We start from the raw sequence: 18,784 nt of genomic DNA on the forward strand, positions 1-18,784 counted from the left end.
ACAAACACACAGTGGTGATAATCACAGAAATATTGATTGAACAAGAAAACTTAGTGTTTGAGATGAAAACATATCAAGCTAATTCTCCTTGGAAGTCAGAAGATGTCCAGCAGCTAACAACTAGCAGACACCAGGAGGAGCCAGCGACTCCCAGCAACTATTTGGAGGTATCTGACCACCAGTGGATGAACTGCAAACAAAAGTTCACCGGTCCAACAAGGAGACAAACAAACTGAAGCGACTCAACTTTTAACAAAAACAAAAAACTGAGGTTTAAACACCTCAGCTAAGCTCGTTATAGAACAAGCTAATTTGTATCTCATTAGATTAGGGTCTTTGGAGAACATTTATTGAACAGTCATAAATCTTTGTTAGATTTGCTGAAATTCATCAAAATAAAGATCTGTTCCTTTAAGACTTCTAGTCAAAATGATATTGATAGCTGTAGTGAAAGAGTTTCAGTGTTTCAGGAGCATCATCCTGTGACCAGCGACCCAGAAAGGGTCAGGTATCAGAGCTTTGCGCTAGCCACTCCTTTCCATTCACTTCCTGCTCTCTGGCTCTGCCTCTATACCCCTGGAGACGTATCAATGTCACCGACTGCACAAACACACCTCTGTCACAGGATCAGAGGGTGCAACAAGCTTGCAGCTTTTCTGTATGGAGTTTTATACTGTTTTGTAGTAGACCGACAGATAATGGAGTGCTTATGTCTGCATAATCCTTAAAACTGCATCACATTTCACTTTAAACTATAATAGGGTGATTCAAACTCCCTCTGACAACTAATGTATGAATTAAAAGGTTATTATTTTAAATCTCTCCAAAGTCTGTTTTTGTTCCAGCTTCAGTATCTTGTAAAAACTTTGGCAGTGTCTTTAAAATGAAACCGGTTTGCTCCCTGCATTGGCGTGTGTCTGTGAATTTTTTTGGTTTGTGGCTGCTGCTCCACCCAAACCTCCTCCATAGAATCTCTGTCAGGATATTCAAAGTGTGTGCAAACTTGACCTGTACATAAACAAATTACAAGATCATTATAAAGCACAAACACAATGATGATAATATTAACAGTAATGATTGTGAAAAAAAACAATAATTGTTGTAATAACAAGCCATATGAGTAGTCTCTTTTACGCTTTGGTTTTGGTATCCATTACTTTGTTTTTTGTGGTACATTTATTTGACTATTTCTAACACTAAATTACTCTCTAAATAAAGCTTCAAATGAAGAATATTCTCAGCTTTTTAACTTGTGTTCTCCAACATTTTCCAGAATTTGGAGAATCAGATCCTATCATATCCTCATAAGTAAAGCATGTGTAAAAGTTACCATGGTCTCTATTGTGCATTCAAATATCTCCTAGTTTAGAGTTAGCAAAGCTTCTCAGTTCTTTTACACAAAAAATGTTGTTTATATATAGCATATTAAGCTAACCTATGCTACAGTACCCAAAATAATAATAATAAAAAAACAAAATAAAAAAAGTCAAATTGAGTCATGAGGAACTAAATTAAGTTAAATTAAATCAAGATAAAACAAATTAACATTAACTTAGCTTCACCAACATAAGTCAGAAAGAAAAACAAACAAACTTAAAAAACAGTAAAAAAAAAAAAAAAAAGTAAATTGGAAATGAACAAAATAACCAACATTAAATAAGGCAACTAATGTTATGCTAAGCTAACTAGGCTAGCTTAACCAAAATAAAAAAAGACAAAAGCAATTAAAATAAATTAAGCTAAGCTAGAATAAATAATATTGCAAGACAAAAATCAAAAATAACATAAATGAGAATAAAGCAAAAAATATTATAAGTTTAATTAAATAAGTTTATTGAATTTAAATTAAATTAAGTTAGTTCTGATATGCACAGTTGGGCAAAAATAAAATAAAGGATTGGCTAAACTGAGGTAAGTGAATAAAAAAATTAACTAAATTACATAATATGAAATAAAAAGAAGGAATCTAAACAAGTTCAGATTCGTGTCTATGTAGTTTGCTCTCCAGTGGCTTCATTTCCAGGTTTGTTTTCCAGGGATTCAGGCTCCTCCCAGAGTTTTAGATTTCACTACTCCTTTCTCCTAAACTGTAGTCTGTCCCCTTTCTCCAGGCTTCAGATCCCTGCCAGCATTTATTTTGCTTGTTGTGTAACACCACATGTTTCTTCCATTATTTTTTAAAACCTTAAAGAAAAAAAATAATATATATATATATATATTTTTTTTAGATGGTGTTTTATTTTATTTTGTAGAGAATGATGTGTCTTTTAGGTAATTCTAATCAAAGAGGTAATTTTTGGTTGTCCAGTTCTTTTTCTTTTTTTTTTTCTTTTTCGTTTGGATGTAAGAACAACAAATTATCAAAGCTTTTTGGTCATTATGGCATCCATTGCTTGGACACACTTCCTGAAGCGGTTTGTACATTGCACGCAAATATCTCCTGGGCACACATGACATAACAACCTACTGTTCTCTGTTCCCTTCACTTTACTGTCACACTTACGTATCTCTGCCCTGCACCACCTGCTTTTGCAGGTGCAGACAGGGATGTTAGCTTGGCATGCCATGTGCCTTCAGGCTGGAGAGACACTGCAGGACCACACCTCAGTGTTCGTCCAAGAAAGAAGAGCACAGAGGAAGAAGCTTCTGTCATTTTATTAGGTGGCTCAGTTCTATTTGAGAGTGCTGAAGTGTGCATGTCTTTCAATTTCAGATTTCTGCTGCTTAGACACAGCTGAAAAACACTGCACGATAACCTAGGTTGCAGAAACCTAGGATATCTATCAGTTTAGATGTTCAGATAGCTATTATCAGCTAAGCAATGAAATTCATTCATAAATGTAGTTTTACTAAGATTTTTTTTCTCAGTAATAACTCTTGAGAACAATGTCAAGCAAGCAGACACACCCTATTTATCAGCATCTATCACTGTCACTCATCTGTGTTTTTAATTCTTTCTTTTTATGTATAAAAAGTTTCCCTTGGCACACACTCGTTCACTTTCAAGTGCACACAGATGAGGACATGCATAGCTGCAAACGCAGAAGATCTGACAAGATGAGACAGCCCCATCAAACAGTAAAAAAAAAATTAAAAATTCAAGAGAAAATTATTAAAAATGCCCCCCCTCTCACAGAATATGCTGCCTGAACATGCTGTGATGTGTCCTGAATCATTGCGGTGTGTGAAAATTAAGAGCTGATTCTGCATGTGTGTGAGTGGGTGTTGTCCCGGGTGTGGAGGATCAGTTCTTTTAGGAGCTTCCCACAGTTCACCTGTGGGACAATGCCAGGTTGAAAATAACCACAGAGTGTTTTGGTATTATTACAGTTGATCTAAATGATTACACCTCAAAGGGGCTGAGGACACGTTTACTAATTTAAAAACTTATTAGAAGCAAGTTTCAGGGGACTGACCTCAGCAGACCCCAACTTATTTGTTGCTCATAATGATATCAAGCTGAGACACAGTAGATCTGGAGAATTGTTCAAATCCAATTTGTTTTGTGAGGTAAAATAATACGACTATGATAAATAATTTCAAAACATTTGCCACATTCACATAAGAGCACAAACAGCTGTTGATTCAGTGCCAGCATGTAGATTTCAATCATAAGTAATCTAATAAAACTAATATTAAGTTCAAGTGTCTTAATAGTGTTTAGATATTTCCTTGACTGCATCCTGTAGCCAAAGACGTGATCGATAGAAAAGTCACAAAGGATCTAAATAATCTTATTGTACAAAGGTATCAGTCATGAGAAGGTTATAAAATGTCGCGGTTAATACAATCATCAATGAGTGAAGATTTAATTAGTTCATTAAATGGCTGTATTTCTGCCACATTCTCCAATTCTGTCTTTGAATTATTACAAACTTTGTTTATTATCAAAATTCAAAATATATATATTTGGTCTCATTAAGAATGTATCTTGTTTTCTCCTTTCTGAACACAAAGATTGCTCATCCAGCCACCATTATGTCTGAGTTGTTTGAGGGTTTTTTTATTCACTCTCTCTGCTGCCTTTGCTAAATTGATTATCATTTTAATTTTGCATCTATCTTTGCGAACATGCTTGCCCGAATAAATCTGGCGCAATGAGTTTGCAAGCTTTTAAAAACTGAAATATTCATTACGATCAAACACTTCTTATAATTGCTGAGAAGCGTTTTGACCTTTACAACTGATGTCTTGACAGTTTATTTAAGGCCTCCTTCCCTTTAGATCTTGAGATTCCTAAAACAGACAACATGTCTTGTCTGTTTTAGGAATCTCTGACTTCCAGTCATGTTGGTAAAATTAAGAAATTGCATTAAATCTAGATACACCAGGACAATAAATATATTTTTTAAAGAATGCACAACATTCTTTAAATGTTATGCACATTTAAAGAAACCAATATTAGTTATTCAAAATGTTATATACAAATGATTCAGTGGTAGAGAAAGTGCACCATATACAAAGGCTACGGTCCTCATAACTTTCCCAGATTGATTCTATGCATGTGATTTCTCTGTCCCCTTCTTATTAAATGGAAATAAATGAACAAATATAGTCAAACTGAATTCAGAATCAAAGCATAGAAAAGATCCTGAAACACGTGTGCAACTGCAAAGGATGATGATTCTGCTGCTCTGAAAAACTGGATCCAAGATAGAAAGAAATAAGAAATGCTCTTTACTTTAAAACAAATGCAGGTTGCTTTGAAATCCAACACAGAGGAAAAATCAAAACATAATCTTGTGAAGTATATTTTTTAAGCACAAACCTAGGTACATGAAAAGAAATCATGTGAAATATCTCTTTCATTGAATTTTGCATGACTTAAAGTTCCCAAAACATACCTAAACCCCATCAACCAGTTGTTTATTTAATTTCAATGCTCTAACGAATATCATGTCACAACTAAAATAGAATTTTAATGGCCCACAATACTCTGGAAATCTTTGAACCAAATCCTAGTTTACAAGCTGAGTCCTGTCTGCAGAACAAACGTTAATAAAGGAGGGAGGGAAGATTCAAAGCTTTTTCACCACGGAAATACTCCTTGAACTGATATAACTCTACATATGTGCAAAATTCTGTTCGTTTAAACACTTTATATCTCATTTTGTAAAAAAAAAAAAAAAACTGTTTTTTTTCAGAGGATATGTTGAAGATTAAAACTTAACTGATGCAGATTTGGATTTCAGGTGCAAATCTTATTAGTAAATGACATGCAGCTGAGCTTTCAGGGCAGAACATCGGTCCAATTTTAACAGAAAAGAAAATCCGTTGCTGGAATGCTGCCCTAACGAAAGTATGTGTCAGTCGATGTGCAGGCAAAGGCGTGCTCCTGAACGACATATGCCGGGGGGAATAACATGATGGTTATGTGAGACTTACTTTCTTCTTCTCACAGAGGAAAGTACTGGATCAGTTTATTACCTTTGTGAATCACCCACAGAAACTTGGACTCCTGCAAGCTCCAAAAGTTCAAACAGCCACTTTTGTTGCCATATCACAAAAAGGATTCTTCTGCAGTAAGTCATCTCCATAGTCTCTAATTAGACCTAAACACAGGAGAAAACAGAAGGTTGTAGTAAATTGAAATAATTAAAAAAGACTTTCAGTTATCTGTAGGTTTCCATTTCTGCTTCTTAAACTTTCTCCCTTGCATGAGTGCAGACAAACATCACACACACTCACAAACACACACATGCTACATTCCTCATTTGCTGCAGATTTCAATGAAACCAAGGTGCAGGCGAGGTAAAGCAATGGTCAGCGGAGAAAATAAATGAAGGTGCATTAAGGATCATGTTCAGACAAATATAACGTTTCTAAATGGTTTCTGTTTGATTTTGAATCAATTCAAAACTCTTGAATTTTAACCCCTGGATTTTCAAAGTATTTTTAGATCTTTTAGTTGTGCTATTCAATAATAGTATCCTATTTCTGTTTTAACAATAAAGAGAGCATCTAAAGGTGTTTCGGTTCTTTTTTCAGCAATTTCTCCAGAGCTCTGTTCATTGTGTTAAAAGGTTTCTCTCCTCCATGAACATTTTCACAGTTTGTCACATTACAAACCAGAAGTTTCCATGACTCGATAGGAGGATTGCTGCTGCATCTGCAGTGATGATGGCTCTGTGCCCAACTACCGTAGAGGAGAGAGAGCGGAGCCAAAAAAGGCAAAGCTCTTGATTTATCAATTACAGCTACAAGTCTTTGATGGTATGTTTAATCCATATCTACAGACTTAAATTTTTGCCTTCTCTTCTTTGCAAAACACCCCAAATTCAGACTAATTTAATTGAACATCTGTGAAAACAAAATGTCATGCTTTTTCCACTGATCAGATTTACAACCAGCTTCTTTGTCCTTGCTGAAAAAAAACAGCAACCCATACCATGATGCTTCCACCACTTTGTTTCACTGTAGGGGTGGAGAGTTCAGGGTCATGTTCATTTGCATCTCCGCTGAAATGTTTGATCTTGTTCTCAACTAGTCAGAGCTCTTTTATCCCCGTCCTTGTCCTAAATAACTCTTGGCAAACCTGCCAATGAGGCTTTTTGTAAATTTATTTTAATAGTGACAATATTTATGACCATTGCAGTACATGCATTTCCCTTCAACTAATTCCCACACCTGTAAATCTCTGTAACTCATGCAATGTTACAATGGGCCCATTGTTTCAATCTGTCTATTAGGTTAGGTGAACCCGACCGTAATGCTCTGTTACAAAGGTTTGTAGCTTTGATATGTTTTTTCCATTGTCAGATGTGCTCAATGGGATCCTTAATGCTTAGAATATTTTTACCCTAAGCCCTGCTTTAACCTCCTGTAATTTGTTGAACTTTGTGTTTTTATTGTGTGTTTAAGTTTCTTACATTTAAAGTTGTGTTTTTAGTTTCAAATTTTTTTCATTTGTATTTTCCTGTCTCATTCTGGTCAGTCTGACTCTTTCTGTTCTGTGATCCATTGACTTTAATAAGTGTGTGAACTACTATAACACAATAAAGGACTCTGGAGTCTGGTGTTAAACCTGAGTAATGTTTCAGCAATGTGCTTCCCAGAAAGTCTCTATTATATCGGTGCATTTCAGCCTTTTTAGGAGGGTCGGACCACCTGCAGGCATACAATGACTCTACTGTACACCCAATAATGAAGTTAGCCAAAAAAAAAAAAAAAGACACTTTGTCTTTTTCTGAAACTATTTAAAAGGTTCTCCTTATGAAAGAGAGTCTGTGCATAGTCAAAAAAAAAAGCCCAATTCAGAAGAGCATGGGAGGAAAATAGCAGCCTAAATCTGTCCACAAGAGAAAGAGATAGTTCTCTGAGGTCAAACCATATGATTTAAAGCATTTTGGCAAAAGAAAACAGAGCTGTCATTTGTAATTGGCTGTCAAACTTGTTTTTCTGAGAGTTCCTCCTACTGGCTGCAGGCGTTAGTGAGTACATCTATCACACGTCCTTTCAGCAGTTTGCCTTGAAGCTCTGCAAGCATTTCTGCAGTTAATCGGAGCGATTCTGTTTCAGATTACAACGAGAGTCCAGATTTTCAGAAGCTTGCACAAACAGGTGCTTGCCTGTTGTAGTGCAGCAAGAATTTACAGTTTGGATCAAATTGTATGATATATTGCCATCTAATTAATCTTTTTGTTTCAAGGGCTATACATTTTTCAAGATTCATATCTTTAGGTTCTAAGTGCACAGTCCTTAAGAGCCACGAGAGGAAGCCAAGTAGCCAAGTATATTTGAAAATAAATATAACATCTTTACTCATATTTCTAAAAGGTTTGAAAAAAAAAAATGTGTTGCCGTTGTCCTACCATGAACCCTCAGAGGTCCTGGAGTTGTTTGTTTTGAGTGTTGTCATTTAAATTGGAATCTCACTCCTCCTGCTCCTGCAGAAATATTGCTGCTCTGCACACAAAGCTAATAAAACTAATGGTTCTCTGAAAACCCATTGACTTATTAAGTTTCAGTTGCTCAGCAGTGAAAGCATGTTTAATTAGAACATTTATGCAGATTTGTTCATCTGAGGAGAGAAAACTGAATTCCTGAAGACATTCTAACAGACTGTAAATGGTTCAAAAGCCTTAAGATATCACTGCAATAGGAAGATTTACATCTTTATGTCTTTATAGATGCTGTGGTTTAAAATCTATTACAGATAAGGCTAGGGGAAATCTGAACTGTAGACTTTAACTGGAGACCACAGAGAGCTTGGCTGAAATTAAATTTTCTGCAGCAAAACAGCCTTCAGTTTTTCCCTGAAAATCTAAGGATCTACCAACTGGACTGGAATGATTTCTGCACATCTGCATAAATGTTGATGCTCCAACCCCCCCCGTAGCTTTTTTAATTCTCTTCTACTCAGACTGATGTGTATCTGACACTTCATTAATAGCAGAAATGTTTTTTAAACAGCTTTTGTTAGGACTCCAATAATAATTTATCAGAAATATATGACTAACCAGTCTAAGGTGAAAGAAAACCTACATTTCAATGAGCAGTGGAGAAAAATCCATCTGAGTGAAGTGTAATGAGTTCCATCAGCTTGCATCGTTAGTCTTTTTAAATATAAAATTACGTATCAGTTTTTCCACGTAGTTTGTTATAGTTTATACCCTACTCTGTGAGTATAAGTTGACAATCCTGAAAATAAAGAAAGAAAAACGATGAATAAACAAGGCATCTTAAGTTTGTAAAAGCTTCTGTAATTTTTTTTTTTTTTTTTTACATTAACTTCTTTAACTACGTTTGGAAAACAAGTCCTTGCTGTTAAAGCATTTCTCCAAAACGCCTGCTTTACCATTTAGCGGTTAAAATCTATTTTTATAAACTTCTAAACTTAAAATATTACATAGTCAAAGTGGTCCTCATTAAGCTATGAATGTGACAAAACACACAAATTTTCTGCCTCAGTTTTGAAGGGCGTGGCAACGGGGACATGAAAACTTTTGAGGACATTGGAGACACAGAGGTGTGGTCCTCCACCCCCTAAAACGCAGCTCCGCAGCGCGCCGCTCGCAGTGTGCAGCAGAGGGACCGGAGGAGGACAGGTGAAGAAGGCACGGCTCTGCTGTGCGCTGTGTCCGGCTCCCTGGCTGCCGTTTCCAGATCACAATGAGCCTTTACGGGTCAAACCAGGCGCTCAACTCGGGCCGGAGGGCCAGCTCGAAGAGCAACCTCGCTAGCGGGATGACCTACCATTACGCGCGGAGCGATGTGGCGCACGGAGGCGGTAATGGAGTCGAGCCCATAGTGGAAGGATTTAACAGATCGGCGACGTTTTCGAGGGCGACAACGTCGAAGGGTAGCAGGATGATGAGCAACACCATGGGGAGCGCCACGATGGGTGGAATGAGGTACCAACATTCGCTTTATTTATTTATTTATTTTTCCTGGTTGCCCCTGTTGCGCACTTAACTTCTCTCATTACTCAGTATGAAAAGGTAGTAGACATTAAATATTAAAGGTCTTATTGTCTGCCCGCTGCAAACCCTGGACCGAACAAAACTAAAAATGTGTCAGTAATAATTGCTGACAAATCTGAATTTAAAAGATTTTATAATTCAGTGTCAATTTTTTTGATTCTAATGTGAACAATTCTTATACTGGTTCTGTAAGAGTACAGGTCCAACTACTTAAAATGTGAGCAAAACGTAACAAAAAGTTCTCGTAATCATTTCATTTTATATCTGTGTAATTACTCACCCCCCCCCCCCCCCCCCCCCCCCCCTGATAATGAAACAAACCTGCTGCCATAAACTCGTCCTCCCTCTCAAATGTGATCTACTGTCACTTCTAAGTTTTCTCCTTTGCACAACAGCTCCATTGCGCCTCCTGGGACACTTGATTTATGGTCTGTACTGAACTTTTGAGCTCACTCAATTGCAACATTTTCAACATTCTTCATTGAAGACACGTTCAGTTCCACAGTCTCCAAAAACCCTCACAGAGTAAATCTGCCACTGCTGTCACAACATGTCTTTACAAAAAGACAGGTTGTGACTTTTAATGGAAGAGAGCTTTATATAAGAAATGAATGCCTGTTGTTGAAGTTTTTTTTGCTGTTGCAAATTTCAAACTAGCTAGTAAATAAACAGCATTTCACTGTATTAAGTACAGGCAGGAGAAATGTGTATAATTCACATTGTTTTGTGGGAGATCTAAATATGCAAATTTCCTTTGCATATAAAATTATGAATGGCAGGTAACTGATGTGACAGCAGACTATGTAATAAACAGTGTATCTGTAGATTAAGTCATCTGCTTAAGGGACCATCTTCATAAGATTTTATTCTTGGAAATGTTTTATATATTTGAAAATGTATTTACTTTTAATAACTTTTCTACCAATTTTTACTGACATCCAGCAACTGTTTGGATACACCCATAAAAAGAAAGCCTGGCGATTTTTAGAGTTCTTCAGAAGATGTTTCTTCAGAAAACTTTTCAATGGGCTTTGAAAAAAGAAACTTAGTTGCTATGATGTCATGTTTGTTCAAACCATTATCTGTCCCGAATGGTTTGCATGAAAAATGTAAATGCATTTATCAATGTTGAATGTGCTGGTTGGTCTTTAGTCTTATGACGGTTGAAGTTTTTTTTTATATCATTATGGTGCTGTGAAAAAGAGGGCTTGATCAGTAGTTCTTCTGGTTGTTTGGAGACATTTAATGCAACCTGTTATTCATACTGCTCCTTAAAAATAATAAAATAAAAAATAGGCCACTAATTTGACAGCTAAACATTTGTTAATACTGGATCTTTCTGATCTTGATCCAGATCTTTGTTGATTTTTATTTTCAAAATGTCTCTGCTGTTGTAACCATTTGGCTTAAAAGCACTTAGAGGAAAGTTTATGTGAGTCCAATTAACCATATCTACCAGCAAGATGTTCCTTAGACTTAACAGATTTAAATAGAACTTATGTGAAACCTGTATAACATTTAAATTAAATTATATTTGCAATTTGATGGATGTTCAAAATACTCACATATCAAAAGAAATATACTGATGTGAAATGGTTAAGTACATATGCATGGAAAAATTGGGTTACAGACTGAAGAAGAATTGACCCAAAACTGCCTTAAAAGATATCGCTTAAAATTAAGTATATTAACAAAGAGATACAATTTATCTGAAAATTGTTAGGACCTGAAAACAAGTGATAAAGCTTCTATGGTTAAAGAAAACCTGGAGAAATGTCAATCAAAACTACTGCAAAATGTTACAAGAACGTATGGCTGTTCTTAGAAGCAACTTGTGACCAAAGGATAAATAAATCATACATACAAGGCATACTGCTGAGGCTAAAATAATTGATGACCCTGGAAAATTTACATTTAAAAATACTGTCATTCAAACTGAATTAATATTGTAAAAAAATAAAAGAAAAAAGAAAAATGAGAAAAATGTTTACATTAATCTTTTATTTAAAAGGAGCACATTAAACAGTAATTATTCCCACCTCAATAACCAATAAAGAAAGTACAGCAGTTTTGCACCTTTTACAAATGTCTACTAGCTTCTTGCATGTTTTCACTAGTGTTTTAATGATCTATTTTTGGTGATGAGCTCCTTGTCTTTGACGTTGGAAGGCCTCCTTGCCATCTAAAGTGTGGGTTTTATGTGTGGGTTAGCCCATAATTAACCCACATTATTTTATTTTTCTCGAGCTATAAACTATTAGAAATGTCTAACACTTAAAATAGTAAAGAGTGTCTAAATGCAGTTTAAGGTGTCTATTATCAGCTTCTAACTGATCAATAACAAAAAACAAGTTTAGATTACATAGATGCAAACGACAAAATAAAACTTAAAACTGAACAGTTTAAGTATTTCATGCTAAGAAAAGTTTTTAAACGTGTCAGGGGATTATAAGTTGACCAGTTCTATCAGAGGATGTTTAAGTCATGTTGCCTGTATCTGCTTGTAATGCATCTGAAGCTGATTAAATAGATGATCTTTATGAATTTCCTCTGCAGTGGCTTCATGCCCAACCCCTCGAGAGCCGTACAGCTGCAGACTCTCTGCAAGGAGTACCTGCAGAAGGCCGAATACGCCATTCAGGCCGTGAGTGGTAATTTTTCTGCTCTTCACTTGTTCTTTTCCTGCTTAGGTAGGGACAGAAATATTATACTGAGTTTCAGATCTTTTTGAGAATTAGTTTATGAAAGAAGAGAGTGTATAGTTGCAGTATGTTTTCTGTTGGCTTTAAAAAATGACAGAAATGTTTTGTGGTCTAAAATGGAGTTGAACAGAAACTATTCAGGGAATGAAAGCGCTTGTTTTGCTCTCAGCTGGATCTGCCTAACAAGCTCATTCATGAGATAGGATAGAGGATAAACAATTTTGTGTCTAAATTGACTCCATGAAATATCTTTGGTTTTGTTTCAGTAAAAGAAAACATTTTTTTCATGTTAACATCAGCTTTGTGAACTGTAACGTAAAGCATATATATTTTTTACCTTTCATACAGGGCTCTGGTGATGCAGAGGAATACATGGTGATGGCAAAAGATGCTATTGAGAGGTTAAAAGCCTTTGCAATGGAGATGAATCAAATGGGACAACCCACTGACAATGTAGTCAGGAGGTAAAACTATTTCACCTTTAATCACGTCTGGAATGTTCTGTTCAAAGTTCAATCCAAATGCATCGCTGCTTTCTTCTCATTTTGCAGCGTGGAGCACTACCAAGACCAGCTGAGAGGGGTCCACATGGCCATATCTGGCACCTCGATGAGGAGGAGGAGCACCAGAAAGAGCTCTGGAGGCTGGGAAGAGGCTGGAAGGAGTTTCCATGATGCTATTGCTTGGATCCGTCAGCAAAAGGCAGGAACAAATTCAGACACACATAAAGCTTTACAACTGAGCCAAAACCAAAAACCTCAAACCCAACCAAAGTCTCCAGTGCCTGAGAAGGATTAAGTTGTTTACAGAAAGCTTTAATTTTATTTCTTTTTCAGGACTACGTACAACTATTCAAATAAATGGACTATTAAATCCTTATAGATGCTATAGTTTGCAGTACTGGTGCGAAAGCAATACTGCAATGCTTCCACTGAGAAAAAAGGGGTTTTTACACAGAAAGAAAAATAGGGAAAAGGCAAAAATACAACCTTCACCTTGCTTACAAATGTCTTTGTGAGCAGGATTGGTTAAAGCTAAAGTTTAAAGAGACTTATCCAAAAAAATCTTGTCTGCAAGTCATATAATCAGATGTACCTAACTGTACTTAAAACAAACTTGTTTACTAAAGTATGTGCTTCTGAAGCTGGGTTGTAAGCATTTAGAAAAATGGTTATTAAAGATTCAGAGACAGAGGGAGACTGAAGTTTGGGAGTACTACAATTTTGGTGATGATTAGGGGTTTTTTGGTGTTTGCTTTTTGGTGATATGAAGGGCATGCATGAACATCAAACATACTGATGATAAAAAAAAAAAAGCAAGAAAGCAAGGTGGGATTTTTTAAAACAACTAAAACCTTTCTGTGTAGTTAGGCATAGTTCAGGCAGATCATAATTATTTAATAAACATAAAATCACAGCCTCCTGAGTTAAGGAGGCTACACAGCATGTAGCATGCAACCAGAGGGGCGTGGCTTGCAACTTGCAGCATTCATCTGAGCAACGTCTGGGACAAGTCCAAAAGGCTGAGTTCATATTGACGCCTTGCTAAGTCCATTCAATGCTGTAAATGCAAAGTTTTCTTTTGCACTGTTCTTACATTATCTACATAGAATTCTTCTGAGCAACACATTTCTCAGATTAGATGGACTCCTGTCAGACTCGGCTGCTTCTGAAACTCTTTCCTTTGTAGTGTCAATGTGTCACATTCATTCAACAATCCCTTATTACCCCCACACTTCATACATGCTTATTATTTTTAACAGAATAATGTAAAAAAAAATCATTCAACTTAATCCATGAATAAAGATTGGATTTTTTGTAATATAATTTTTCAAAAATAATTTATTTAGTTGACTGAAAATCTAGTTGTTCAGATTAAACTATTAATCAAGTAAATTAGTCAAAACATTAATTTAATAATAGATTAATGGATACACGTACATTTAGATTACCCTATTAATCAAATTTGTTTAATTTAGTCAATTGATGACTTGATAGTTTAAGTAACATTTAAAAGGGTTTCTTTATATGATAGCTTTTTATTCTCTGGAAATGATTTGTTTAAAATTAGATGATAATTTCCCTAATAGATTACTGATTTAACATCGTTTCTCTCCCCATCACATACTTGGAAACATTCAGATAAATAAGTGTAGGTTCAGACATTCAAACAACTTTATTCAAAGTCTGTTATTAATGATTTTTTGAGACTCGTGAGCATGTTTGATTTTCACTCTAAGGTCGCAATAAAATATATTCTTTTCTGTTTCAGCGTTTGATTGAAACAACTGCTTTGGCCGACGACCCTCCATCCATTGAACAGCAGCTCATTCACCACCAGAGGTTTCACGGGTCCCTGCAGGGGTCGCCTGAGATGATCCGAGCCCGCGAAGACCTGGTGAGTTCTGTTCTCTCATTCAGTCACTTAGATGGGGCTCAGATAAAAAGGGATTTTATTATTATTATCATTATTATTATTTATTTTGTTGTAATGACCTGTATAGTTGCTATACAATTCTATGCACACACTCACAGAATATTGTATGCTTGTATACTTTTCAATTTCTATTTGTTGGAAAAAGCTTTTGTGAGGTGCTATGTTAATGAAGCTTAAATGATTTATTGTCATCGCTTAGAAAAAGAGTCGAGACAAAGCCAGCCAGCATGCCCTTGAGCAGGAGTGGGAGAATTTACAGGTGAAAGAATCTAAAAACTTATTAGCTATTATGCATGATTTTTATTTTTTGGGAAAATTATGTTGCGTTTTTTATATACTTATTATCTTCTTCTGTCTTAGAAAATGTCAAATTTGTGGACTGAGCAGCTGCAAGAGCTGATCCAAATACTTCACCAGATAACCAATGAGATTATATGGGTGAACGGTAAAGAGGAAGATGAGCTGATGTTTGATTGGGGGGACAAAAATGTGGAACAGTACATCCCCAAGAAGCAGGAGAGCTACTCGGTTAGTGAAACCATCAACAGCAATATTTTTGTTTCTGTGCTAAAGAACCACAAATTACGAAATTAACATTCTTGGCAAGTTCTATGAGCCTAAACAGCGCCTGATGTTTTTTTATGAGTTTAATTTGCTCTTCATAAGGAAGCAATCATCTCCAGCAGATTAGATTTTGCCATCACTCATTCTTCACTTGAGCAGCAACCACAGAGCTTTTCCCCTATCTGCATCTTGGTGTTTTTCAGTGTGCTTTATGGTGTTAAAACTTCTCCTTATGTAACAGAAACTGATGAGTGCCTTGGAGGTGAAAGAGAAGGAGCTGCATAAACTTAAGGCTAAAGTGAAAACGCTTCTGAACAACAACCACCCAGGATCTGACAAGATTGAGGTCTGGAAACAGGGACCCTCATATAGAAATCACCAAATGACTTTTTTTTTTTAGCATTGATGCAGTTTTTAATATGTTGTTTTTATGATTTGTTTTTTCAGGCTTACATGGACACTTTGCAGACTCAGTGGAGCTGGCTTCTTCAAATAACAAAATGCATTGATACCCATCTGAAGGAGAATGCGGCGTACAGCCAGGTGACTCATACATGCCCTCACTAACATTTTACTGCATCTTTCCAATATCAGGTCTTCACAGTCTAAAAGTTAACAGTTTTCTTCAATACTTTCATCTATAATCAGTGCTCATTAAACAGCATGAATACTAAAATACAAAATCTTGTAAACAAGTTCAACTATTGCAATTAAACTTTCAGCATCTAAAGGCTAGAAAATGCAAATGCTTATGAATGAAGTTGGGTTTTTTTTTAAGAATTTTAAAGTCAATAAGACTCCAAATACCTTGGAAATGCCTTAGCTTCCACCTATCTAATTGTGGCGTGTGATAACTAAAGCTTAGAAAAGTGAAGTCATTTTAAAACTGGTGACAGTAGCTACCTTGGTTATTATGAAATGCTGGCCTCAACATCACCAACTTCACACTTGGTTCCTTGATGGCTCAGGGGTGACAAGCATACTCCACTATTTGTTTTATCACAGATTGTGATTAGATTGTGCTTTCCTGACGCTTATCCATTATCATGTTTTTCAAAAGTTCTTCAGAGAGGCTAATGACACATACAAGAATTTGCAAAAGGAACATGAGACAATCCGAAAGAAGTTCACTTGTGACAGGAACACCCCGCTGGAAGACCTTCAGGAGCTCCTTAAAGGCCTGGAGGTACAGTTATTTTCTACATTTATTTTCTATTGTGTATGAAGCTATATTTAAAGTCGCATAGTTGTGCAATTCAATTTAGAGGAGTTGTAGTCTTCTAGAAGGAGATCAGAGAAATCGCATGATTGTAAAAGGGAATTGCAACTCTGTTTTTCATTCTATTATTGATTTATAATTACTTATTTATTACAGATGGAGAGGAACAACATCATGGACAACAAGCGGCAGGTGAAACACTTGACTGCCAAGTCAAAGAGTATTGTGAGGTTGAAACCCCGAAATCCAGAGGAGAGGAACAGCAGTGGCATCATCGTTAAGGCTCTGACTGACTTCAGAGAAGACCAGGTCACTTTTATGATGCTTGATTTGATAGTATACAAGTGTAACATAGAAAAACCAGAGAGTTTTATGTCAGGACTTTACAAATAGAAGTGATATTTGTGTCTTATTTGTTTATTTTGCACAAAAATTAAAAAAATATGTTTTTTAAGAATATAAGAAATATATTTTTGTTTATTCCTACAGAAAGCTATCCTTAAAGACAACGAGGCCATCCTGAAAGACAACAGTCAGCGCAGTAAATGGCTGGTAACCGGTCCAGGAGGGATCGACATGCTGGTTCCCTCTGTGTGCCTGATTGTACCACCTCCTAATCCACTGAGCATCAGCCTTGCCAACAAGTAAGAAACAGAAATGGTGTGCTCTTTTACAACATTTTTAGACTTTGAAAGAAATGTTCAACATGTTTGCTTTCATTTCTATGTTACGTAAAGGAACGAGCAGTATTTCGATTCCATCATGTCCATCTGGAATCAGCTGTACATCAACGTTAAGAGTCTCATCTCCTGGCACTACTGCCTCAGAGAAATCAATTACATCAACTCCCTCACCATCTCTATGGTAAGAAATATAAGAATATTAAACAATAAAATATGAAGACATTTTCATTCTCTAATATGACATAACTTAAGGTATTAAACTAAATGTAAACAAATACATTAAATAGAACTTATATTCATTAGATTTATGTGCTGATATAACCATGTGTTTTTAATGTTAAATGAACATCTCAACACATTTGTGCTTACAGTTTCAGTTTTGTGTTATTCATTCCAAATACAAGTTGTTACAAACAACAGAGTAAAAAGCCTGTGGGGTCCAAATGACCTTGTCTTGTAAAACAATGGGAGGGTTAAGAACTTGGACGATTTTTGTCCCTTCTTCATTTGGATCTAATTAAAATTTGCACACCATAGTGTTTTAAAAGTTGAAAGTTAGTATGATTTTGGAGGTTATAAAATATTAAACTTTTGCAATTAAGTTTAATTGGCAACACATGTCTAAGTTACCCATCATCCCTGGTGTTTGTTGTTTAGTTGTCCGAGATGCGTCCTGAGGAGTACCGTCAAATCATGAAGAAGCTGGAGACCTTCTATGAGGAGTTCAAAATTAGCAGCCATGGCTCAGAGATGTTTGTTGATGAAGACAAGAAGACCATCGAGAACCAGGTTACTGTGGCCCAGGCCCACTATGACAAGCTAGTGGTAGAGCTGCCCACATACAGTGAGTATCTTAAAAATTGTGTTGTGAAGTCTATTCAATATTGCATTTCTAATGGCAAGAAGACTAAATGACTTTAACTTTGACCAGGAATAATATCTTAAAATGTTCAGATTCATTTTTCTTTTTATTCCAAATGGCAAAACAAATAAATGTTACGTTTCCCCACAGCTGGACATCAGGAACAAATAGAAGTACAGCAAATACCTGAGCAACATGTTCAGCCACAGCTGATCATAATACAACAACAACCCCAACATCAACTGTTACTACTTCAACAACAGGAACAGCAGCGACAGCAACAAGTACTTCTGCTACAACAGCAGCAAGAAAAACAACAGCAACTACTTCTACTACAACAGCAGCAGCAAGAAAAACAGCAACAACTACTACTGCAACAGCAGCAGCAAGAAAAACAGCAACAACTACTACTGCAACAGCAGCAGCAAGAAAAACAGCAACAACTACTACTGCAACAGCAGCAGCAAGAAAAACAGCAACAACTACTACTGCAACAGCAGGAGCAAGAAAAACAGCAACAATTACTACTACAACAGCAACAAGCTGCAGCAGAGGAGGAGGCCAGAAGGCTGGAGGAAGAGAGACGTCAAGCAGAGCTTAAAAGACAGGCAAAGAAAGAAGTGGCAGAGAAGGAGCATGTGATCAAGAAGGATGTGGTGAAAGTAACAAAAACAGAGCAAAGAAGAAAAGTTTCCTCCTCCTCTTCTACATTCGTCTCGGCATCTCGTCTTTTATCTGAGCTGCATGGCCTCAGACTGAGGATGGACACTGCTGAGGGATCACTCAGTCAGTATGTTCACATTTGCTTTGGAGATGACGGGGCTAAAGACTGTGGTCTGAAGATCACTCAGCTAGAGGTAAATACAAATATACAGATATAGGAATTTGGAAGCAGA

General features: G+C 36.3%; 1 protein-coding gene across 1 annotated transcript in view; it reads left to right on the plus strand.

Moving 5' to 3' along the window:
* The first annotated feature begins 8,972 nt into the window (after positions 1-8,972).
* dspb (desmoplakin b) overlaps positions 8,973-18,784 on the plus strand; it is a 30,479-nt gene continuing 20,667 nt past the window's right edge. The window contains exons 1-15 of the mRNA XM_032572272.1: positions 8,973-9,353; positions 11,979-12,066; positions 12,473-12,588; positions 12,676-12,826; positions 14,396-14,521; positions 14,760-14,819; positions 14,921-15,088; positions 15,366-15,470; positions 15,572-15,667; positions 16,185-16,310; positions 16,500-16,652; positions 16,833-16,987; positions 17,081-17,207; positions 17,684-17,870; positions 18,039-18,745. Of these exons, the coding sequence (XP_032428163.1) occupies positions 9,112-9,353; positions 11,979-12,066; positions 12,473-12,588; positions 12,676-12,826; positions 14,396-14,521; positions 14,760-14,819; positions 14,921-15,088; positions 15,366-15,470; positions 15,572-15,667; positions 16,185-16,310; positions 16,500-16,652; positions 16,833-16,987; positions 17,081-17,207; positions 17,684-17,870; positions 18,039-18,745 (2,607 nt within the window). The 5' untranslated portion in view covers positions 8,973-9,111. The remainder of the gene's footprint in view (positions 9,354-11,978; positions 12,067-12,472; positions 12,589-12,675; positions 12,827-14,395; positions 14,522-14,759; positions 14,820-14,920; positions 15,089-15,365; positions 15,471-15,571; positions 15,668-16,184; positions 16,311-16,499; positions 16,653-16,832; positions 16,988-17,080; positions 17,208-17,683; positions 17,871-18,038; positions 18,746-18,784) is intronic.

This window comes from Xiphophorus hellerii, chromosome 9 (assembly GCF_003331165.1).
Source record: "Xiphophorus hellerii strain 12219 chromosome 9, Xiphophorus_hellerii-4.1, whole genome shotgun sequence".
Taxonomy (NCBI): Eukaryota; Metazoa; Chordata; class Actinopteri; order Cyprinodontiformes; family Poeciliidae; genus Xiphophorus; species Xiphophorus hellerii.